The following is a 21,994-nucleotide window of genomic DNA, read 5'->3' on the forward strand; positions in this document are numbered from 1 at the left end:
GTAAATATGAGTAAGTGTGCCCAGTGTTTAAAGGAAAAGAATGAGAAGACAAGTAGCCCTATATATATATTACTGTTCGCCATGCAACACTCTCGTACTTCAGCTTCAATGCGAGTGGCTCTTCACTCTGGCCATATACAAACAAGCTTAAAATATTCATAATCTATAAGAAAGGTATCCGGGTAAAGGCTAGAAAGGTAGGTGCAGGATTCAAGTATGATATCGGAGTTCATCTCCGTCGTATTTCGTGTTTCGCGAAGTTTGCGGTTAGTCACTGACATATTCTATCATCCCGTCGGCCCTTGGTGGCCGAAAAACAACATGCATTGCCGTTTTGATTGTGGAGATATTGAAAGGCAGTCCTATCAAGAACTATTATTGATTGCTTCAGTTCAGCCTCAATACTATAGTTGAAGGATCAGAGGAGCCTTGCAAATGACCCACTCACACTTCCTCGCACCATCATCCTATTTTGACTACCTATCAAATGGGAGTCAAACTCTTGCTGCTGTGCCTCTTTAGGGCTGAAAATGATCAATGTAGCACAGAAGCGGGTCTCCAGCTTGTCCTATGTTCCATCCTATCGTGATTCCGGCAACTTGATATGCGCAAGTCTGCACTATATATATTGCGAAAAGCTGGGCTCTCGCAAACCCAATATATTGTAACGTGCGTGTACTGCTCGAGATGTATCGCTGTCCCTCCTGTAACAAATAAAAAGAATAAGCATTATTTCTGAATCATCGATCGAAGACATGACTGAATCCAACTCTTCCTCCATTGCGCTTCCACTTAACCACCTACTTCTTTTTCTTCTCTGCAGAGCTGTCCCTTCTAGGACTCTCCTCCACGTTGGTTCCGCTGGCGCCGCTCTTCGTCACAATGCCACCAGCAGCCTTACTCGCACCGACACTGATACCACGACCCTCTCGCATATCCAGGCTAATATTGCTCCCGACACTCCCGCTGCGCTTGACACCAGCCTTTACTCTGGCCGCTACTGGGGAATCCAATCCACTTTCAGGTGAGTCTCTTCCCGCAGCACTCTTAAAAAGCTCAGGGGTGGCTGGTCGGTCGCCTGCAGGTATTTCACCGGAGTATTTCACTCTGTGTCTTGTCGTGTTCTTAGGAGAAGGAATTCCAGACGCCTGCTCTCGTGCTCGGTGTGGCTGAGGTTGGGGTGCAAGTTGGACACCATTGGCTCCCTCAAGACTTGGTGTAAGTGTCGAAGACTCGCTCTCGCTGCCATGGTGAGCATGCCCAAACGCATAACCTGAACCTAGAAGACTCTCCTGCCGGCTGACATAGTAACGATCATATTCCTCCTTTGTATGCTCGGCATCAGTGAAGCTATCGAGCGCATCAAACACGTGCTGGAATACCTGCGTATCGACATCTCGAGCCCAGAGAAAGTCAAGATGTTCATAGTGAGGAATCTCAGTTGCCACAGTTTGAGGGGGTAGTTCCTTGAGCATAACCTTGATATCCACCAGGGAATCGCTACCACCGTAAACCAGAACGATTGGTGTTTTGATGTTTCGAGTCGGGTACTTGGCAACCTTGGAGTATTTGCTGCTTGAAGTGACACTGATCGGCTGATGAACGTCATCGTCATACATCTGGAAAGATTTGTTTCGAATGATCTGGAACCAGTGAACCACACTCTTGGTGCTCGTAAAAGAGTACAGATGTGGGTAAGCAGCCAATTTCTGACTCGCGGAGATATTGAGGGTTTGCCAATTGAACAAGAATGATAGCCCCATGTCGATGAGCTTGCTGAAGATGGGCGGGTACAAGATGGTTTCCCACATAGTGGCGGAACTGAGAATCGAACGACGACCAAACAAAAGGAACAAAACAGAGGGCGATGCAGTTACGAGCGCGTCGACAATTCCACTAGATAAGCCGGCAGGCGCCATAGCAGGCGCGAGAGCGATGAAGACATTGATCTGGTTGTTGAGCTTGGGATGGATGGCTAAGCTAGCGAAAGCCTGAGCTGTACCTTGCGAAAAGCCGATGTACGAGAGACTCTCCTGCTGGGTTGTATCAAGGATATAGCTGATGCTATCTGGAATGTCGTGGAAGGCAAATTCGTCGATGGAAAAGTCCCAGAAGGCGTTGGAGGTTGGCGACTGATTAATTGACTTTTTGGAGTACTTGTTACCCCGATTATTTCCAAACTGTGTAAATGTTAGTCAATGGACGTGAGCTGCGTAACGAAGGCAAACTTACCCAGACATCGTAACCTCTCTCAACCAGCTCGAATGGTAGACATCTTTGCTCATCTGTGAGAGCAACCCAAACCTCTGAATTCATGAGAAGGCCATGGTGCATGTAGATGACCTTCTTTTTCAGACTCGTCGGGCCGTAGTTAACTTTCTGTCCTTCTTCACCCTTTCTCCACTGCAGACGATGAAGACCTAAAAGATATCCATCTTTGGTCTGAACGATATGTTCCTCTGCTTCGTAGCCCCAAATGCGACACAGCTCAACGAAGTCAGGCGCGTCTCGTACCTTGGTGGATATCGCTATACGATGTTAGTCCGAGTCTAATAGAAACAGCCAAAAAGCCAACTTTTTCGTTTACTCTCCGCTCGTCGCCTCGCAGGCGCAGAAAACCTATTGAAGAGTCGTCTTGAAGCTCTATAGAAAAGCGTAACAAGAAATGGGGCTGCCATGCTGTTGTTAGTATGACCCCTACACCGCTCGGAAAGGGCCTGCGACTCACGCAAAGCCAAAGTCAAGACTCGAATGATTGCCTCGAGACCGACGAGAATAAATGATCCCACGAGAGCTAGATACTCGTGACTATTCGGATTAAAGGTTAGTAAAGCCGGCGCATAGTAGAGATGAAAATGTGGATGAGCGCCACGCAGATCTTCCAAGATGCAAGGCCAAGGTAAAGACGAATAGGGGAGATACTTACGGGCGAAGCCTTCCGATAAAAGGAATAGCCATCGCGACAATCTTTGTCTGAGGATTGTCGCGATACAAGCTTTTCCCAGCTTAAGGTTTTTGTTGTTGTAGGGACAAGGATCAATGAGAGAAGTAGCAAAAGAGGTTGATAAGGTAGTCGAAGGTCTTGTCCAGATGGAGGTGATGTCAGTATTCAATGAATCACATGCAATTGGAGATAGCGATAGAGTTAGTGCCTGGTCTACTGAGCTACAGCGAGGTAGCACTAGCTAGCGCAACGAATCATGACCTCAGAACTTTAGGCGAGTTAACTACAGAATAAGTAACCCCGAGCCGAAACTCGGTGAAGAAACGAGAAAAATGGAGATACCATCAGGCCTCAAGATATTGAAAGAACCCAATGGTCAAAAAACATTCCATATTTGCGTTCCACGATACCCATATGAAACAGTCATTACCACAAGCGAGCCACAGAAGACACTGCCACATGGCAAACGCCAATGTCAGGGTCGTATTTGAGGGGATTGGTTCTTTTATACCTAGTGGGCCATCGACACTTGGCTAGGTACCTAGATAAGACATACAGGTTGAGTGAGTAAGTGAGTAATAAGTGGGTGGTAGAACAGTTAATGAAAGTCGATGAGGATATCTCCAATTACTACAATCGCAATTGTCAACTCAACTACTATAGTACCGTAGAGCCCATTCCTTTCCTTTCTTTTCCTGTCCTGTCCAGGCCATTATTTCACGACGCTCCCTCCCTCTCAAATCGCTCCAAGCTGCTCCAAAATATTTCATGCCATGCAACGCAACATTATGCCATTGCCATGCCATGCTAAACATCGCTCATCCTTCCAGAGTACAAGCTACGATATATCGTCTTTCTCTTTTCCATCTCGTCATCTTATCTTGTCCCATCCTATATCCTGCTGGTCATGGTCCCCGTCTCCGTACCTACAGCTCCTATATTTCAAACATCTTAGCGACGCCCCTGGAGTGATGTTTTGCTCTGGTTCAGCTAGCATCAAGGCTCATCATGCGCTGGCTTGACGATTTACATAGCCAGGAGCACTACAACCACATCCGGTGAGCGGTTCGAAGTGCGGCCCAAAATCTTGCGTCTTCCCAAAGAAAAGGGATACCACAAAGAAGCCGAAAATCGTCAATACTCTTGCGAGTATCTCGCACCCAAGGATAGTTGACGTCGTAGTAGTTGGGCGCCGCCAAGTAATACAAGAAGAAAAAATCTTTCCAGGAAAAAGAAACGCTCCCCAATCCCGGGTCCGGTGTTTATTTATTGTTATGAACCGAGCAGCTCCGACTTGCGGTTGCTCTTCCAAAAGTCGATGGCCTCAACAACGTCGTCTCCCTTATCGTCCTCGTGTGCAAATAGAATCTGACATCATGTTAGCATCCTGGAAAGAAATAGCCTTCTGTGTGATCAAACTTACCTCATGTGTACTACTATGAAGCATGCGAATATTCTTGCGAGGGACAATGTGTACAGCACCGTTCTCCATATTCCGGAGCTCAATAAAGTTTGGCTCGAAAGCAAGGATCCAGGGGTAACTGAGTGCGAAGCTCTGTGGTGTACCCTCCCAGTCAATTCGCCACTCTGGCCGGGCCCTCCAGCCGTTGCGGTTAACAAAGAAGGAGAATTCCGAATAGTTAAGCAAGAACTCTCCGTTAAGTCGTTCAATGTGGATTGGCTTAACTCCTTCTTTGCGAGCCACAAAGTCAAGTGACGTATCAGCCTGGTCGAGCAATGATTGTGTTTCGAGGGTTTCGAGAGAAACAACCTCGAAACCTCGAGCGCAGGCAACGCAGAGTTTGGACTTGAGGAAGTGAACGGACGAAGATTCGGTGGGAATGTAGAACTCCTTGAATGGCTTGAGCTCATCATGACCGCCGCTCATGAATTTACCAATACCCTTCTGCTTCTTGGCCTTGGTCATGGCATCATTAGGCTCAAAGACCTTGATCGTAGTAGATAGGGCAGATGACTTGACGCAGCAGACCAGATGCCTGCCCAAGCAGATGCCCGTCTTGAAGAAACTGCAATGGTTCTGGATCTTTTTAGGCCTTCTAGACAATGCGGGCTCATCGGGGTTGAGGGCAGAAACTGGGTAGGACTGGAGTGTTTTGTTAGACAAGACCAAGAGTAATTGGTACTCTTCCAGAATATCAATCTGAGTAACGCTTGCAGTCTCCAATACCCTACGGGGCACTTGATCCTTCACCTTGCGGTCCGACAGGTAAACACCGTTGTCAGTACCGTACAAGAGCTTACGGCCACCATCTGTCATGATATTAGCGATCGAATCGGACAAAGCAGAAGGGACTTACCAAATGGCGTGACACAGTTGACACGGTTGGTACCAGCAAAGAATTTGCTTGAGATGACCGTTGTGTTGAAGAAGTCGGCACGGGATCGAAGGCGTTCCTGTGCAGTATGAATAAACTCAAGCCACTTTTGACGAGCAGCTTGGTTAGATGCATAAAGCGTCAGCTCGTAGCCTGCTTTACCCAGATGGCGGAAGGTAATCGGCCAGCCTTCCTTTCTCGCTGGGTCGTTGGCGTTATTCCGGATTGAAGGAATCAAGCTCGACGAGGTACGCTTCATGTTGCCATCCTTGGGAATGACTTCGTCCATTTCCCTGATGGCGAGAAGCTCCAGAGGAATGGGTCGTCGGTATGCCTTAATCTCTTCAGTTTTGCCAGTCTGCTTGATGCGAACAAGAAGAACGGCGTGATCAAAGAGGAAGGCCGTAATTTCTGCAGGATCCGTGGGCGACTTCTTGAACTGGCATTTGAAGACCATTTCGCGTCCCTCTTCTGTGAGTCGAAGATCAACCCTCTCATTAGGTCTGAAACGAAGCTGCTCATGAAGCCTCCTGAGGTTAAATCGGTTTTCAGCCTTTCCGGACTCTGCGTTGACTCTGCCAAGAATATCTCGAATCATAACCAGAACCTTAGGAATGTCCTCCTTATCAGGGTTGCCATCTTCCGTGTATTTCAAGACGTTCTCCAAGAGTAGGGGGTATCGCGCCAGACGGGTCGTAGGCTTGGTCAAATAACCATTCAACTCCAGTTTTCTCGACTCCTTGCGCCTTCCAATCTCGTCCACAAACTTGCCGAAGTATGGGTTGACCGATCTTTCGTTCTCGAATTCAAACTTTCCTTCCAACTGCTTCGAACCGTACAGAATGAAGGGTTCGAATTGAGGGACATACTCAAGGAAAATGTCACCGATATTATGGACAATAGGGTTCCTTTTGTTGTCGAGTCGTTAGTCCAGACGCAAACCGGGAGCTGACGGTATGAATACTGGGGTGGTCGATAATGTTGCTGAAAATGGTCTTGACAACCTTTTCGCGGCGCTGAACAGGAACTGGCGAAGCCTTTGATCGTAAAGGCAGAATCCAAAAGTCTCGTAAATATTCCAAATCCTTAACGAAATCTCGCTCGGTATAACAGATTTCCGAAATAACTTCCTGTCTCTTCTTCTCCCGCTCATCGACCTTCTCAGCAACTTCCTTGGGAACGGAGTTAATCCAGAGTTTCTGTTCGTCTGTCTGATCAGCTTCGTCATCGACGGCATTGACAGCATCCTCCTTTCGCAATCCAGGGTTGATCTTAAGGTTGAGTCTCGAAACTTGCTCCAATCGTCGAGGGCAGGCAATTGAATAACAAAGTTGATCCCTGGTACAGGTTGGAGAATAACATTCAGAAAGCAGGACAAAGACACCATTGACTGCAGGCTTATCTTCTGGCTCGTCCATCAATGTCTCCCTGAACTGGTACATTTCCGACTGGGAGTCTCGCAGACGGTGCTCATAAGTGACATCGTGGAAAAACTTCTGGGCATCCAGAGCTCGGCCAAGAAGGAGGGCAAGGTTACGATCCGTAGTCCTAATAATATATGACAAGACATCGACCGCCTCAGAACCGCTGAAAGCATTTTTGTATGTCAGTTCGTTCTTGGTCCGGTCACCAACAATAATCTTGCGACGGAAGCACTCTCCGACTCGAGACAGTAGGGCGGGATATACGAGGGGTGGTCGAATCTTCGTTGCAGTCGGGGGGCGCTCGCTCTCGATCGACTTGCTTCTGGTTGGTCGCTGAACCAAAGTAGAAGCATCAGACTCGGAAGGGGTGATGGTTGGTGCCACGGTAGAGGCCATCGACATTGTCCTACTATGATCGCCAGCACCATTGGACGAAACCATGCTAGAGGTTCGGGTCTGTGCTCCTGGAGCGTGAGGCATCGAATTAGGATAACCGTTAGTGGCCGGCAGCTCGGTAGGTGCTCGTCGGTTAGGGATGACTCGACCGCTCATGGTCTGATGGGCGTCCATGCTCTGGGGTTGGTAATTGCCAGTCAGCGACATGGTGCGGTCTTCATGACGTTCCGGCACAACTCGCCCTTGAGCGGTCGTCCTCGCCGAGTTCTGCTGCGCGTACGGGGCTTGTCGAAGGTGGTTTGCTGGTGCTTGCTGATAGGCGCTAGGAGGAGGGTGATACATTGGCTGGCGAGGAGCAGAAGCGAGTGACTGCGAGCGATAAGGGTCATTGTTCATTGCAGGTGCCGGTCCTCCTTGATAGAATCGCTGGGCGGGAGTCCTTGCACCAGGAGCTTGCGGAGGCGGCGGACCCCTTTGCTCCATTCGAGGAGGTGGAGGTCCTCCAGGGCCAGGATACGGACGTCGTGCTTGATGATGTTGCTGCTGCTGCATGTAGTGAGGTGGCATTTGACCACCAGATGCCGAGCGTTGACTTGGATAATAGCCATTCCCCATCATGCTATTGCTATCCATTGTTCGAGTCCTGCCAGCTGCTGGGTCCCCATAATGTCCCGGGGGAGCACGAGGCGGTGGTTGCCGTTGCATACCAGAAGACATTGAAGACATAGTCTGAGTGCGACCAGGATCCGTCATGTTTTGAGGCATCGAGGATGACGAAGTCATTGTTTGGGATCGGCCAGGAGGCGGAGCCGCGCCGAAGATGTTGGAGAATGCAGCATCTCGTTGACCGTAATTGTTGTCGTCGCCGTAGCCCCTTTGCGGCGGCCTTTGAGGAGCTCCTCTAGGATCGTACCCGTAGTTCGACATGATAAGGGAAACTTGATTGAGGGCATGTCAGGAGAGTTTCCAAGAAAGGGGTGATACCTGGGGATGGGAATTGCATTACCGGTAGGGTTTTGAGCGCCAAAGGCTAAAAGCTCGTTATCTGGCGTATCAACAGCCGACTTCGACGGATGCGCCGCCGTCAGTCGACGCCAATACTGTACGTCCCCTTAAGCCTGAGATAAACGTTGAGGAATATGCGTGAGCGATAACCGTCCGTTATATACTGGCGCTGCGAAGACCCTCACAGGTAGCGCTCGTCGTTACGGTGGGAGAGATGATGAGGGATCGGGGGGTGAATTCTACCCAAGCAAAGTGTCGTGTCGGAATTTGCAACTTTGGGCTCGAGGGGGCCGTCGGACAAGGCGGCCGGTTGAGCAAAATGGCAAACCTCTCGCCTTGGGCCGAAGCTCGTCGACCGATCGAGGATGCGGAGGGACGACGATAGGGAATGTGATCGCAGGCAATGGGCGGTCGCCGTCTCGAGAGGGTTTTTCTTGGGGGAGTGGCCCTCTGGTGATGGACTTTGGAGGAAGTTGCAGTTGCAGGTTCACGATCCAGGCCAGGCACCCGACTCGTCGCAGGTAAAGAGGTAAAGGCAATCCAAGCCAATGGAATCCACGTCCAGGTACTGGATGGAACAGAACAGGACAGGCCAGGGAGTCTAGGAGCCAACGACGGACACGCCAGTGCTAGATCCACCAGAGAGTCCACCTGTCTGATGGCGGCCTCTGCGCTCTTTGGGGGTCGAGGTGAATGTGGTGACGGGGGCCAGGCAATGTGGGCGCGCCGTAGTGGATGGGCTATGGGCAGTTAAATTATTTAGTACAATTTCAGGGGATGAATATACTGGGGTATATAGTTGCAGTGTAAGAGCATGGATCTTTGGGGTTGTGCCGTGGATACGAAAAAGAGAAGGGGACAAGTTATTCAGGAGCAGGTTAAAATACTAATTTATCTTTAGTTGGTACTAAAGCCAATTCCTTGTTTCAAGGCGTCAACTCGAGTTGTTACAGTGAAGTTGAGCCTCTTTGTTTGTGTATCGTAGTCCGACCTGAGGTAGGTCGCCTAACTGTAGTGTGGGCGCTCCAGTCCGATACCTGGAACAGATGCTGCTACAGCTATTGTTACTGCTGCCTCACTCATGTAGCAAGCACATGTCATATCTCCTCTTGCGTCGCTCAATTGTACCCGTGTACTCGTTTACTCGTTGCACAGGATCTTTGTTCGCAATGGACACTTTGTGGTGAGTCGAATTCAATTCAAAGGTTAATTGATGCAGTGGTTGCGTTGCCACACCTTAGACGGGAGTTACGGCAATTAAACCTCCTGTTGAACTGGAGGGACCCAAGGGGCACGCTAGTGGCCGTTGATTCTTACTTCTAACATAAACCTGCATCCTTTGATTATGCAGCGGGTGTTTGCTGGTTTCTACCTATTGTTTGTCGTTTGTCATGACTGAACTCGAGCAATCTTACTGACGAGAGTTGCCGAGAACAATATCAGCAGATAAGCATCTCCATGTTGTGCTTGGTTTTGATTGCATTCAATGTTTCTGTGACTGGAGCTGTGGAATCAAATGCCGCCAAAGACCAGGTATTGCCGGCTGTCTCGGCCCTTCAGCCTTGGTCGATGATACAGGGCAAAGCTCACTAATACCATAGCAGCTTCGAAGGTATACCTAATCTCGACTTTAGGGGTCGGACAAGGTTCAAGGAGAACAATCATAGCGGCCTACCTACCTACCTAGACAAAGAAAAAACTTGGAAACCATCCATATCGGCTCCCTCCCCAAGTGGAGGAAGAAGATAAAGTCAAGATACCTGGCAGAAGCCAGTTATTTCCCATTATTAGCAGGTACTTTAATTATATAACAACCTTATTTATTTATGGAATCACAAGCCCAAAAATAGTAAGAAATTCTGTTGTCTTTATCATGTAATCCTAGATATATTTCTTCATAATGATTAGAGGGTATCTTTCTTTGTCCTACTTCTCGAGTCCCGAATTCTTCGATACTTAATGGCTGGTACTGTCACGTGATTCGTTTCGAAGCCACTCGCTCGTCATTGGTCAAATTAACCCGTTCCAATGTGGCTTTCTACCTCAGCTTCCAACTCCTTTGGTAGCCTTGGCCAGTAGCAGGCTACATCATCATCTAGCTATCAACGTCAACTCTCACGTCGCCCTTGACACTAGAGCTCGCCGACGGCTTCCTATCCTCACCATGGCAGAATCAGAGCTCGCCCCCAAGTTTGCCCCCTTTATTGGGATGGTGAGTATCCCCGCGCTGGCCTTTCTGTTGGTCTGAAACCAGGGGTGGACGCGAATGCTGATGCTGCGAGTTTGTAGGCCGGAATTGCAGCTGCAATGGTCTTCGGATGTACGATACTTCCTCCCTCTCTACGCGATGCGATATGACCCAGATCTAATACTGAACGACTCCGATAGGTATTGGAGCTGCTTATGGCACAGCCAAGTCTGGCATCGGCATTGCTGGTGTCGGTACATTTAGACCAGACCTCATCATGAAGGTACAACTGTCCTCCGGCTCAATCAAGGCCATCGCTGACGCCTTCTGCAGTGTCTCATTCCCGTCGTCATGTCCGGTATTATTGCCGTTTACTCACTAGTCATCTCCGTCCTCATCGCTGAGGATCTCGACCCAGGCAAGAACTACAGCTTGTTTTCGTACGTCGACGCGAAGTCTCATCAACGAAAACGAACACTAACAGTATCAGGGGTTTTCTGCATCTCGGATGTGGTATTGCAGTCGGCATGACTGGTCTTGCCGCTGGTTACTGCATCGGAATTGTCGGCGACACTGGCGTTCGTGCTTATATGGAACAGTCTAGGATCTTTGTTGGCATGGTCCTGATCCTTATCTTCGGCGAAGTTCTTGGTCTCTATGGGTACGTCATCGATGAGCCTACAATGTATTTCGCTTATGCTAACTATCCTGTAGACTCATCGTTGCTCTTCTCCTGAACAGCAAGAGCAAGGGTTAGACAAGTCCTATTCAATCAACAATCACATACCTATTCTGCCGACCTTTCAATGAGTGGTCGACTTGTGCGTCGGGGAGGTTTTGAGCTGCCATCGAGTTACGGAGGCATACCATCATATGTACATCGGGCATGGCGTTATTGGACGTGTAACATATCTTTTGCAAACAGGTAGAGAAATGGCGGAGAAGTTGACCGTATCTAGCTTCGAGTATAATCACAAAGTCTATGCTAGCACGATGTCTCCAACATGTTGACACAATACGCCTCAAGGGAGTTTGAATGTTCATTTCATTTGAGGGGTGAGCTACCTAATACCAGCCCAGGTTCACCAAGCCCTATGCGAACCTATGTTCGAGAATGAGCGACAGAAGAGAAGAATATGCTCACGACGACCGTTTCATGCCATCGATCGGAGTGCATTTGACAATTTGAGAACCCCCAACTCGCATGCCATGCCTTATCCCGACAACTCAATATAGATCATCAAAACGCCATGAGAATGCGACAATGTCGTTTCAGCCAACGTAGCAGACATGACAATAGCGACCCAGCGCAATAGAGATGCAAAATAAACAAAAAAAAGGCAGAGAACAACAAAGCAAGATCATAGCAAGCGTCGTCCTCCAATACGGCGGAGCAGCTTCTTTCGGCTCCCAGCCTCCACCTCACGTCTGTACGGATTTGTCGGAGTCCAGTTCCGCTGCCGGTCATCCGAGTCTCTCATTCGAGCTAATTCAGCGTTAACAGCTGCGACACAACACTCGACAAGCTTGTTTTTTGTTTTTTTTTAACTTACCTAAGAACCAGTCCCACTGGCGATCCTCTCGCAGAAGGATATCATCCCCTGACTCTCGTGCAAGTCGCTCTGTACGAGCACGCGCAGCAGCCACCTCGCCAACCAGATAGGGATCTTCCAACGGCCTGGTTATGTATCGCTCTTGTTCTTGCTCGCTAACATCGGTCATGACTCGACGAAGGCTGTCTACGGGATCTCGCTGAGCAGTCAGTCGCCGGTTTGCGACATTCTGGTAGTGCCGGGCGTTGGGGTTGCTAGAGACGGAGGACCATGTCGCGATACGAAAATTGTTCAGGTTCGGTTGGGATCGCAAAGGAAGAGCAGGTACTGGAGGCAAGCCGATAGTCTGCTGGCGTGGAGTTGAGGTACCGCTCCCTTGGGGAACTAAGGAGGACCTGGCAACCGCGTGAGACCGAGCTGGAGGGGTGTATGATGGCAGAGTCTCTGGGTATGGATTTGTTGAGTGGTATGAGGGAGCTTCCGATACTGAGGCAACGAAAAGGTCAGTAAGGCTGGTCTCGTGCCAGGTAGTGGAGCTCTGGCATCGAGCTCCAGTCTGGTGTATAAGTATAGCCGTTATCCCAGGGGGATACAAAGAATCGCAACTACTTTTGCCTACTCACCATAAGAAGGAGCAGCAGAGCGAATAGAAGCTGTCTCGAAGTCGTCGTTGCTATACCGAGGAGTTGCGAGAGCGCCCGTCATGATGGCAGATTGCGGTGGAGGAAGCACAGTTGAGATCGAAGTGGAAGAGGGCTAGCACACGACAGCTCGAGCATCAGTCCAAGAGAACTATTGGGGATGCTGAGGTTAAGTAGCGATACGAGACAATAACAGGATCACACGGCAGGCGGCTGGGACGCTTGAACGGTGCGTGGGAAGTCAGAAGGCAAGATAAGTGAGACCTGTGAAAGTGTGCGAGAGCCAGAATAATGACCTTTTTGACCAGTGTTTAAGACGCCAAGCTAGGTAAGACAGGGAGGGTCAGGATGCCCAGGAGTTTGATGCACAGCCGCGGATAAACATGCATGGAGTTTCCAGGTATGCAGGAGAGGATGGTGGGAAGCAAGCAAGCGAGGTGAAGAGCCCAGCTCGGAGGAGTACAGAGTACAGCAAACCTATTGGCAAGCGGAGCACTTCGGAGAAGTACCAGGTTCAACCCGAGCCAAGGTCTAGGCTGGGCAGCCGTATCGCATCGTGGCGTGGATTTCTCTGGCGTGGAGGTTGCAAGGGGGACTGAGATGCGGGGACACGTGAGAAAAGACACGACGATGATGCTGTGGAGGACCATCGAAAGCACCATGACGCGTTCTGTTCAATGCAAGTCTTGAACAAAAGTCTCTTGCTTCCGGGCACTGTTAAGAAAGCTTGTTGATGCCGCCCAGTGTGTATTCGTGTCACAAGCTCTCCTGCATGCGCTCTGTACAATCGCGACAACTCCAACAAAATGCGAATGCAGGGTGCACAAGAGGATCTAGAGGCTGCACAGTGACATCCCTAATTAGGGACAACCGTCAGCAAGCTTCCCTGAAGACACGTTCGGGCGTTTTCCTTAGTTGGCATAACGAGCTTCCATGGATGCTTCGACACGATACGGTGATAGCGGGGTATCACGGACAGTTTTCCGGCGAGGCCTCGGAGGACACTTACCCACTGTGAATGGCGGGGTTGTGTATGCTGTGGATCATGATCGGGCTATGTGTGCAGGGGGGAGAGTCTTTCGGGCGGGGAGAGAGAGGCCTAAAAGTCCAGAAGTCCAGAGGGCCAATGGATAAGACGGCTGGCGGGTGTTGTCTTGGCTATGAGAAGTTCCCTGGCAGAAACAGAAGAAGCAGCGTAACTGACGGAAGCCAATGTTGCACAACTGCTGCATTGACGGTATCTGAATCCGGTTTTGTTCAAGACGGCGATCGAGCTTGTGCCAAGTGGTGGAGCTGAATGATGTATTTGACGTCGAGCTTGCATTTCCAGGGCCAAGTTTGTTTTAATTTCCGTTTCGTCTTGCCCTGTCCTGTCCTGTCGCAAGAATGTTGGCGCAGCTTCCATTATTTCCTTACAGTAAGGTTGCCGATCTTCCTAACCGCTGTGAACCGCGTGGTCGGGCCGGCCTATGATGCCAGACCTGGCTGTTCTTTTGGGATTCCCAAAGAACGCTATGTGACGCCCAAGTCCATCTATCCTTGCTGGAGCTCAACACCCACCTCCTCTTCCCAGCTTCGAATAGGTTTAGCTTGGCATCCTTTCTCCACATTCATCGAAGTCTGAAGGCGCTGAAGACCTCAACGAAGTGGTGTCCTGCTCATCTTTGCTTCAAGCCCATTGATGGATGCTATAAGTCAGCCTCTTGGTGTGAAGAGTTGTTGATCAAAAGCGGGGGGCTTGCTTGATCACCAGATATAAAATTCTAAACTGGTGACTTTTGGCGCATCTCAGATGCAGGAACAGCCCGCGGGGCATCAAAGGTCACTTTCAGATCGCATCTTCTTAGTAGCTCGGTTGTTATGTATTGTACGCACCAGGTCCTCATGAGGCACTATTGGATATTCCCCGCTTTCTCTCATGGGAAAAGAGGAATCTGTCTGCTTCTAAGCGGCTGGTCCGGACCCATTTCACCGAGGTGTCGAGGCCCTCGGTTGAATTCAGTTAGTTGCGACTCATACTTCAGGGGAAGCGGCACGGTTCGCAGGGAAGTGTTGAGCGGGAAGTATTAAATCGCGACCGTCGTTCCAAAGTTCAAAGGTACATCTTGCTCAACCTGTCACACAAGTATGCAGGTTGCGCTCTGATAGTGATAGAGGGCGGTGAGTGTCTGCTGACGTGCATCGAGGTGCATGACAACCTGGTTCGGCATCGTAGCTGGAATAGAAAGGAAACGTTGGAAATGATAGATGTCGACTCTTTTCGTTCCTCGAGGTTTGTCAATTAAATCGACACCAGGTGTCAATAAATAAAACAGCCTTACCCATCATGAACTGCTATTTCTCTAACATTAAATTATATTATACCAGAACCGTATCTTATGATTCAAAGTTAGAGTGAGCTTGGCTTTCTTTCCTCCCAAAGCGCAGGTCTTGGGCGGGAGCGTAGGGCTACGTTGGATGGTTGGACCCTTGGATTCGAAAGGGTGAGTGGCGTCCTATTCACAGTAGCTACCTCCCTTTCTGAGAGGGTTGCCGGGAAAGCCCGTATCAAAGCAATGCTTTCTTCGTATTTGCTGATTTGTTGATGGTGTTGCGTGACTGTTGTGGCACGAGATGAACTTCGACAGTTGATGTCTCTCTCGCGCAATTTTCCCACGGCATTAACGCGCCAAGTTGGTCCTTAAAAATCCTGTTTTCGGGGTATGGGATTCTCTTGGCTTTTGGTGAGAGTGTTGCGTTTTTGCCATAAGATAAATGGTTGGTTTGAGTGGAGGTTTGCTGCAGCGGACTGCGTTCCTGCCTAAAGCGGGCTTACAATGACTGCAGCTCGACCTACAATAGCTCCTTCCTCCCAGGGTTTCCAAATCACAAGCATTTAGGCATAGACCGATCAATAATTTCTTAAGCCTGAGCTGTAACTTAGTGACTGCAATAGTTTAGGCACTGGTTTGACACACAACGAGCCTATAAGACAGGAGGGTCGATGAGATTATCTGGACAACTCTAAATCATGTTGAGGTGGGCTTTATTCCCAAGCCTTTATTGCTGTCCTTAATGAATGTCTCGCATGACAGGCACATTCTGAAGGCAACAAACCATCACCAGCTGAGTTCTTTCAAAGGCGGCCTCCCGAGGTCTTGACTCAAGCTATTAAGTGCCCTTCAAGTTTCCTGGTTGGACATAGAGGCTGCGAATATTAAATCAATTTCCATCTTGCTTATCAACCTAAGGTGAATCGAAAGAAAGAATGATTTGTTTTGTTGTAAGTGAATAATTCCCAGGCGTTAGGTATCTTTGAGTGTTGAGTCAAGGTGTGGCAGAGTAATAACTCCTGTAAACTCTGTACATCATGCTTCCTATATTAATACAGATTTATAGTTATGAATATTCTTTATATGGATGGTAATTGTTTGCCAAATTCCATAGATACCGATCTTACTCTGTGTAACAAGGTAATGATCTACCGGCCCTTATTGGATCGGCCAATACGTGATTTCAATGCAAGATTTCACCATCGATTCAGTCCGATTCATCTCTGCAATACGTCAATGTTCCTGGTTCCTTGAAGTTGAGTCATGGCCGACGACCCGTTTGATGCCCCACGTTGTATCAGATTGGTTTTTTATTCACAATTTTCGCAATACAAAAAGCATTTTCAGCCGCAACATTTCAACATTTGTCCCTTCAACGACCTGAGATAATATCCGGTATCATTGGAAATCGACAGTCCCTAATCGCAATCGCAATAAGTCGTCTCATCATGAGGAACTCGTCTCTCACAGATCAAGATCCTGAAGCATTGGGCCCTTCACAGCAAAGCAACAGTGAAAATGATACCCTGGAGCCTCGCGAGGATCAACCGCTTCTTCAAGCTCCCGATGAAGACAGTTGGAAACCTCCTCGTGGGTTCGTCTGGATCCAGTTGGCAATTATGTCGAATGTCTTCCTCTACGGCCTCGATAGTACGATCACCGCTGCGACTTATGCCGTCATCAGCTCCGAGTTCGATGCCGCAAACACAGCTTCATGGTTAACTACATCGTATCTTGTCACTAGCACAGCGTTCCAACCTCTCTATGGCAGAGTATCTGATATCTTTGGACGACGGTTGTGCTTCTTCATTTCGACTATTACTTTTGCCTTTGGATGTCTTGGATGTGGTGTTGCGAAAAACATCATCTTTCTCAATGTCATGAGAGCATTGACTGGCTTTGGCGGTGGAGGCTTGATGACAATGGGTAAGTGTGACTCCAAACTCTCCAATCCACTTTCACTGATATGTGAAAGCCACTATCGTCAATTCGGACATGATTCCTTTTAGAAAGCGCGGCATGTATCAGGCTCTTCAGAACGGTATCTATGGCTTTGGAGCTATTTCTGGAGCTTCCTTTGGTGGCTCGATTGCCGACCATATTGGCTGGAGATGGTGTTTTCTCTTTCAGGTGCCAGTGTCAATCCTGGCTCTGATCATTGGAGCTCTAGTCGTCTCTGATCAGTCTGGGGGTTTCTCGCTCGATGGCAATCTAGGTACTGTCTGGCACAGAGTCGACTTCTCTGGGTCACTTCTCCTCGTTGTAGCTATCTCGGTTCAACTTGTGGGACTCAGCCTGGGAGGAAACGAGCTTCCCTGGGGTAGTCCTTGGGTGATTGGAGCCTTGATTGGGAGCGTTTTCTTGTTTTCTCTTTTCCTCTTCGTTGAGGAAAAGACGAGTGCCATCCCAGTTATTCCTCTCCGCTTGCTGCAAGGAAGGTTACCAATTGCAACGCAGTGTGCAAACGTCTGCGCAGGCATGGCTGCATATGGGGTAAGTTTCAGCGAGTTGTCCAGGTTTAGTGATTCAAACTAACCCTTCACGAGTACCTATTCATGCTTCCACTTTTCTTTCAGGTTGTTCTGCTTGACTCAGCCACCACAGCCGGTGCTCGACTTGCAATTCCTTCACTAGCAACTCCAATTGGTGGTCTTATTGCTGGTGTGGTTATGTCTCGTTGGGGCAAGCTACTTACTCTTGTGCGCACTGGAGCTCTGTTCATGGTGCTAGGCAACGGCTTGGTGACCTTACTCCAGTTTCAAGATTCGAAGTGGAAGTACTTTGTCTATGTCTTTCCCGCAAACCTTGGTCAAGGCATTATCTATCCTGGTATACTGTTTACTTCACTCGCCTCATTCGACCACGCCGGTAAGCATATAATTCTCTGCCGATCAAGATTGCCAGCTGACAAATTTGCAGACCACGCTGTCACGGCCTCGACAGTGTACCTCATCCGCTCGCTAGGAACCGTCTGGGGTGTTTCAGTCACATCTGCCATCGTTCAGACTACACTCAGCGGTCGTCTGCCGGATGCATTGAGTGAGGTACCAGATAAATGGAGAGTATGCCCTTTTTCTTATCACCAACTTCTGTCGTAAAGCCCTTGATCGGATGCTAATCGTGCTTTCCCACATAGGTTATTGAGCAAATCAGACACTCTGTTGACTACATCCGTCAATTACCTCCCGATGTGCAACTCAAGGCACGTCTGGTTTACTATGATGGTTTGAGATATGCCTTTGGCGCCTCGACTGCCGTAGCCCTTCTAGGACTCTGCGCCGCCTTGATTGCCAGCGGAACTAGCCTTCGAACAACTCACAAGTAGCCAGGAGTGGTCGAGACTTTTGAGTTCTTTCAACGTCAAATGAGTCTCGGTTTCCTGCATAGAGTCAAATTTCTTTTGGCAAGCGTTCCCTGCATGGCTTTTGCTCATGGTCATTGACAGAGTCCCAGAGCTCCTTAAATAGAACCAATTCGATTTTACAATGCAACACTTGTAAATAGGGGGACCCAACCTCGACAACATCCTGTGCCCGCTGATCAGCGTGATGCAGGTAAACAAAGAGGACATATTCCTCTTTGCTGGACAGCCATCAAACAAAAAGTGTGGTTCCGCCCGGGATCGAACCGGGGACCTTCTCGGTGTTAACGAGATGCCATAACCAACTAGACCACGGAACCTCGGCTATTTGATTGTTAAAGTCTGATTATGACACAAAACATATGCTGAGTGCTGAGTGCTGAGTGCTGATAGCCAATAAACTGATATCTCAAAGTCCTCTAGCAAGAGGCATCAAGGGTCGACATGGTCGAGGCGATATAGACTTCAGGCCTGAAGTGGGTAAATAACACTCTTAGAGTCTGTGCGTAGCTTCTCGAAGGGAAACATTATTGAAAGAGCGCTGTCCAGATATGTTAGTCAAGAGACACCAACTACCTCGGCCATGAACAACCTCGAGATCGTCGTACCGACTTTCTTTTTCTTTTCTTTTCAATAATTAATGATCTCATCGTTTAACCGAAGCGATAGTTACCATAATGATTGGCCTCTCTACCTTAACTGATCCTGAGATACTGACATCGGGACGTTGCAAGTGCAGCTACTCAGAGAAGGTGGTTGCAACAGGAAGGAGGGAAACAAATGAGTGTTAGTAGGCAGATAGGTAAGGTAGGTATAAAGAAGGGGGCATTCATCACTGCCAATAACTCAATGTAAGGCAACAATTAGAACCTGATAAAGACAATGAGAGGGTCCTGCACAATAGATGTGCTGTAAATTCCTAGTTGCTGCCGCCTGAAGTGCCAGGTGCTTGACAGTGGCTGCCAGACATTGAAACTGCCTCCGCGATAGGCCCCTCTTGATCAATATCACACGCGACTAAAATCGTCCCTTCTCTCCTCCTTCCAATTTCGTTCTCCTATCCCTACATCATCACCTCCTAAGCTTTCAACCTCACCTACTAACTACAGCATCGCGACCAACTTCAAGCCGGTTCATCAGTATATGGGGCAGTTAAGAGCGAAACTTCCTTGTTAAATAACCTGCTTTTGCCCTTATTAGTCGAAGTTTCGGGGGTTCTTTCAGAGATTCCAAGGCGCATCAGGGAGCAGCATGTTCTATAGCCACGAGAGTAAGTCACCTCATGATATATCATCAACTATGGCACAGCTAACATCGCTTCAGTCCTCAGCAATACCCAGTATGGGGTTGCCACCATCTGGTATATCTTAGCGTCTTCTTTTCGCCTTATTCTACTCACTGACTTTGTAATCCAGGCTCGTCGCCACCGTGGGCAAGTCTAATCAGAAGCGGTTGACTCGCAAGGCAATTCAACAAGTCAACGTTCCCAAGGCATGCGAGACCATCATCAACCCAGGAGCCCCGTTAGCTCTTCGTCTCCAGGGGAACCTCCTTTATGGAGTCTCTCGGGTCTATGCCCAGCAGTGCCGTTATATGCTCTCAGACGCTGAAAAGACACAATCTGACATGATGACCTTCTTTCGAGTTATGGACACAAGTGAAACGGACCCAAACGCGGGCAAATCAAAGTAAGATGTCCGTTGTTGCCTCAAAAAGGTCTATGTACTGATATATCCTTCTAAGGCGACATCAAATCACCTTGCAGGATGACCCGTCCTTTGATCCTTTGTCGACTATCCCAAAGCTCGACCTTTTGGCTAGCGTTGATGATTTGGTTCTTCTATCCACAAAATTTTCGTCACAGGGCAGTGTCTCTCAAATGACTCCTATGGCTCAAGGTTCCAGCTCTTCAGGTTGGGGCAATTCACTGCTCAACTTCGACATTCCTCAGTCTTCGCATTCTGGCCGAAGCTACCGTCTTCCAACGGATCTTGACCACGATTCTCCTTTCGCAAAACCTTTACATGCGCAGGACCCTGTGGAGGACTTCAATCCGTTCGGTGTAGACATTTCAAATATGCCTGGTCTTGACCTCAACTTTGACCTGGACGGCAACCTCATTGAGTTCGGCGACATGGAACCACAACTCCCTCCCCTTCCTGGGACGGCGGCATTCGAAGAGCATCTCCAGGTTCAAGCTGCCAACGCAGCCGGCCTCGGCGTCGAAAATGGGCCTCTTGGAGGGGACAATGTGATCATCATGGGTGAAGATGCCTTGCCTGACGCTGAGCCTTTCCCCAAGCGTCTTGTTGCCAGAAAAGCCACTTCCTCAGCCGAGCCCAGCTCTGAATCAGTTTCGACTGAGGAAGCCAAAGCACCACTGCGACGACAAAGACGACGCCGAATCCGCCAAATGGTTGATGGCAAGGACCATGTCGCTGTAACAGAGGTTCGAAGCTGGTCTATGAACTATCTTGACAACATGAAGGCCAACTACAAATCCCGTCCTGCTACCTCTGTCGCTCAGGCACGCCACAACGCGAAGGCTCTTCTTTTTGACAATGGGCTTGCGGGTATTGGTAGAGCTTGTTCAGGTGCGGCACACCCTCTCGCAGAACACTTCTCTCGTATGGCTCTCTTGGCGCAGCTACAGGGAAAGAATCCTGAGCAAGATGCAGAACCTGTGACGCGGAGCCGCCGCCGTGTTTCTGCTGAAGCTTTTAAAGACGAGCAGAATGAAGCACGGAATGTCCGTCAGAAGGTAGACCATGCCAACGAGCTTGGGCGTGGTGTTGATTATGACATGGGTGCTATTATGTTTGGTGAAGACATTGCCCCTGAGATGGGAATGGATGCAGCAAAGGGTCTTGAAGATCGGCACTCCTCATCCATGGCTCCCTGGAGTCGTCCTCCCTCTGCTGCACCTGGTTCGTCTATTCGGGGACATGGTAGCGCACAGAAAAGATTCCCTGCTCCAAGTCCTCTGCGTGCCCGCGGTAGTGCAATTCGTCCAATTGAGCGCTGGAGTGATCAGCTTGGGCCGCAGCATGGCTCTGACGACTTGGTGATGCTCCGTTCTCAAGATTCTTCTATCGGCGATGAGGGCTTCATGGGTGATGTCGAATTCGGCAATGGCGACCACACACAGGGCTCTGGTGCAGTCATTGATGCCTCTGCTCTTGACTTCTTAGGCTATGCCACTTCTCGTGCGGAGTCCAAAGGATATACTCGTTCTTGCGACCAAGCTGACCGTCGCTGGATCGATTTCAATACTCTTACCGACGAGCTCGATGACCCTGCCAACTCCAAGAAGTTCGCATCGGAGGCTTTCATGCATGTTCTCGTTCTTGCAACTAAGAACGCCATTGCCATCGAGCAAGATGGGATTGCCGACAAAAAGCCCTTCGGCACCATCCGCATTGGCCTCACTCTTCCTCAGCAAGAGGTCGACGTGGCCGACGAGCTGGCCTAGACTGGGTTTTGAACCGGCGGGTTCAATTGGTACACTATCATTCATGTGAGTGTTATAGACGCATGGCGATGAAGCCTACGACAGAAACGATTTTTAATTGGCGATGACTTTACGATCTCAAGCGGCGTTGCCCATTTCATCTTCCAGGGTAATCGGTCACCAAATTCTTGGAGTTCAGGGAACACTTGATATGAAAGCAAAATGGGAACATAGGTATTGACAGCATATGTGGTGGGATATGGTCAACGGTATACATCTTGATTTGGGGATGGGAAGCGAGGCAGCAACGAGATATTTCTTGTCCGTAAGCAAGATATTCATTCAGTGGGTAAGCACTCGATACATCATATTCAATGAAACAA

The 21,994-nt window shown here is 49.1% G+C and overlaps 8 protein-coding genes and 1 non-coding gene across 14 annotated transcripts; 4 read left to right on the forward strand and 5 right to left on the reverse strand.

The window, feature by feature from the left end:
- Positions 1-57: 57 nt before the first annotated feature.
- On the reverse strand, positions 58-3,142 carry FOXG_03385 (lysosomal acid lipase/cholesteryl ester hydrolase). Of its 2 annotated transcripts, XM_018381084.1 has the most exons (6): positions 2,927-3,138; positions 2,729-2,808; positions 2,576-2,671; positions 2,233-2,528; positions 805-2,180; positions 58-704 (listed from the first exon to the last, which is right to left on the reverse strand). In XM_018381084.1, the coding sequence occupies exons 1-6, from the start codon at positions 2,956-2,958 to the stop codon at positions 620-622; spliced, it is 1,965 nt and encodes a 654-aa protein (XP_018237496.1). In that variant the 5' UTR covers positions 2,959-3,138; the 3' UTR covers positions 58-619. The 2 variants fall into 2 exon arrangements, with proteins under 2 accessions (XP_018237496.1, XP_018237497.1); XM_018381085.1 differs by having other exon boundaries at positions 58-2,180; positions 2,927-3,142.
- Positions 3,143-3,461: 319 nt separating this feature from the next.
- FOXG_03386 (uncharacterized protein) lies at positions 3,462-8,824 on the reverse strand. 3 transcript variants are annotated; one of them, XM_018381088.1, is made up of 4 exons: positions 8,107-8,824; positions 5,263-8,038; positions 4,368-5,215; positions 3,462-4,312 (listed from the first exon to the last, which is right to left on the reverse strand). In XM_018381088.1, the coding sequence occupies exon 2, from the start codon at positions 8,025-8,027 to the stop codon at positions 6,171-6,173; it is 1,857 nt and encodes a 618-aa protein (XP_018237500.1). In that variant the 5' UTR covers positions 8,028-8,038; positions 8,107-8,824; the 3' UTR covers positions 3,462-4,312; positions 4,368-5,215; positions 5,263-6,170. The 3 variants fall into 3 exon arrangements, with proteins under 3 accessions (XP_018237500.1, XP_018237499.1, XP_018237498.1); XM_018381087.1 differs by having other exon boundaries at positions 4,368-8,038; XM_018381086.1 differs by having other exon boundaries at positions 5,263-8,824.
- Positions 8,825-9,610: 786 nt separating this feature from the next.
- On the forward strand, positions 9,611-11,433 carry FOXG_03387 (V-type proton ATPase proteolipid subunit 2). The gene is made up of 7 exons (XM_018381089.1): positions 9,611-9,638; positions 9,710-10,317; positions 10,395-10,425; positions 10,494-10,576; positions 10,627-10,733; positions 10,784-10,954; positions 11,008-11,433. Exons 2-7 carry the CDS (start codon positions 10,270-10,272, stop codon positions 11,048-11,050), a joined length of 483 nt encoding a protein of 160 aa, XP_018237501.1. The 5' UTR covers positions 9,611-9,638; positions 9,710-10,269; the 3' UTR covers positions 11,051-11,433.
- Positions 11,434-11,654: 221 nt separating this feature from the next.
- FOXG_03388 (uncharacterized protein) lies at positions 11,655-12,551 on the reverse strand (the record flags this gene model as incomplete). The annotated part of the gene is made up of 3 exons (XM_018381090.1): positions 11,655-11,779; positions 11,847-12,332; positions 12,470-12,551. The coding sequence occupies 3 exons, from the start codon at positions 12,549-12,551 to the stop codon at positions 11,655-11,657; spliced, it is 693 nt and encodes a 230-aa protein (XP_018237502.1).
- Positions 11,796-14,815, forward strand: FOXG_18543 (uncharacterized protein; the record flags this gene model as incomplete). Of its 2 annotated transcripts, none has more annotated exons than XM_018398664.1 (2): positions 11,796-12,735; positions 12,796-14,815. In XM_018398664.1, the coding sequence occupies exon 2, from the start codon at positions 13,785-13,787 to the stop codon at positions 14,109-14,111; it is 327 nt and encodes a 108-aa protein (XP_018237503.1). In that variant the 5' UTR covers positions 11,796-12,735; positions 12,796-13,784. The 2 variants fall into 2 exon arrangements, with proteins under 2 accessions (XP_018237503.1, XP_018237504.1); XM_018398665.1 differs by having other exon boundaries at positions 12,463-12,744; positions 12,796-14,111.
- On the reverse strand, positions 12,799-13,149 carry FOXG_18544 (uncharacterized protein; the record flags this gene model as incomplete). The annotated part of the gene is made up of 1 exon (XM_018398666.1): positions 12,799-13,149. One exon carries the CDS (start codon positions 13,147-13,149, stop codon positions 12,799-12,801), a length of 351 nt encoding a protein of 116 aa, XP_018237505.1.
- Positions 14,816-15,019: 204 nt separating the features above from the next.
- FOXG_03389 (uncharacterized protein) lies at positions 15,020-18,414 on the forward strand. 2 transcript variants are annotated; one of them, XM_018381091.1, is made up of 5 exons: positions 15,020-15,746; positions 15,866-16,725; positions 16,775-17,292; positions 17,346-17,667; positions 17,719-18,414. In XM_018381091.1, the coding sequence occupies exons 2-5, from the start codon at positions 16,248-16,250 to the stop codon at positions 17,895-17,897; spliced, it is 1,497 nt and encodes a 498-aa protein (XP_018237506.1). In that variant the 5' UTR covers positions 15,020-15,746; positions 15,866-16,247; the 3' UTR covers positions 17,898-18,414. The 2 variants fall into 2 exon arrangements, with proteins under 2 accessions (XP_018237506.1, XP_018237507.1); XM_018381092.1 differs by having other exon boundaries at positions 15,174-15,749.
- On the reverse strand, positions 18,407-18,480 carry FOXG_18545. The gene has a single exon. It is a non-coding gene; the product is annotated as a tRNA-Val (tRNA).
- Positions 18,481-19,411: 931 nt separating this feature from the next.
- FOXG_03390 (uncharacterized protein) lies at positions 19,412-21,632 on the forward strand (the record flags this gene model as incomplete). Its single annotated transcript, XM_018381093.1, has 4 exons — positions 19,412-19,430; positions 19,484-19,520; positions 19,576-19,848; positions 19,904-21,632. 4 exons carry the CDS (start codon positions 19,412-19,414, stop codon positions 21,630-21,632), a joined length of 2,058 nt encoding a protein of 685 aa, XP_018237508.1.
- Between the last annotated feature and the right edge of the window lie 362 nt (positions 21,633-21,994).

Source organism: Fusarium oxysporum, chromosome 8, assembly GCF_000149955.1.
Source record: "Fusarium oxysporum f. sp. lycopersici 4287 chromosome 8, whole genome shotgun sequence".
Taxonomy (NCBI): Eukaryota; Fungi; Ascomycota; class Sordariomycetes; order Hypocreales; family Nectriaceae; genus Fusarium; species Fusarium oxysporum.

Bases quoted from the DNA above. Each gene is read 5' to 3' on its own strand.
- FOXG_03385 (XM_018381084.1), bottom strand. From the start codon at position 2,958: ATGGCTATTCCTTTTATCGGAAGGCTTCGCCC. The intron at 2,672-2,728 runs GTGAGTCGCAGG...ACAGCATGGCAG, and splicing joins AGTCTTGACTTTGGCTTTGC to CCCCATTTCTTGTTACGCTT. The intron at 2,529-2,575 runs GTTGGCTTTTTG...AACATCGTATAG, and splicing joins AGCGGAGAGTAAACGAAAAA to CGATATCCACCAAGGTACGA.
- FOXG_03387 (XM_018381089.1), top strand. From the start codon at position 10,270: ATGGCAGAATCAGAGCTCGCCCCCAAGTTTGCCCCCTTTATTGGGATG. The intron at 10,426-10,493 runs GTACGATACTTC...CGACTCCGATAG, and splicing joins AGCTGCAATGGTCTTCGGAT to GTATTGGAGCTGCTTATGGC. The intron at 10,577-10,626 runs GTACAACTGTCC...CGCCTTCTGCAG, and splicing joins GACCAGACCTCATCATGAAG to TGTCTCATTCCCGTCGTCAT.
- FOXG_03386 (XM_018381088.1), bottom strand. From the start codon at position 8,027: ATGTCGAACTACGGGTACGATCCTAGAGGAGCTCCTCAAAGGCCGCCG.
- FOXG_03389 (XM_018381091.1), top strand. From the start codon at position 16,248: ATGAGGAACTCGTCTCTCACAGATCAAGATCCTGAAGCATTGGGCCCT. The intron at 16,726-16,774 runs GTAAGTGTGACT...GATATGTGAAAG, and splicing joins TGGAGGCTTGATGACAATGG to CCACTATCGTCAATTCGGAC. The intron at 17,293-17,345 runs GTAAGTTTCAGC...ACCCTTCACGAG, and splicing joins CAGGCATGGCTGCATATGGG to TACCTATTCATGCTTCCACT.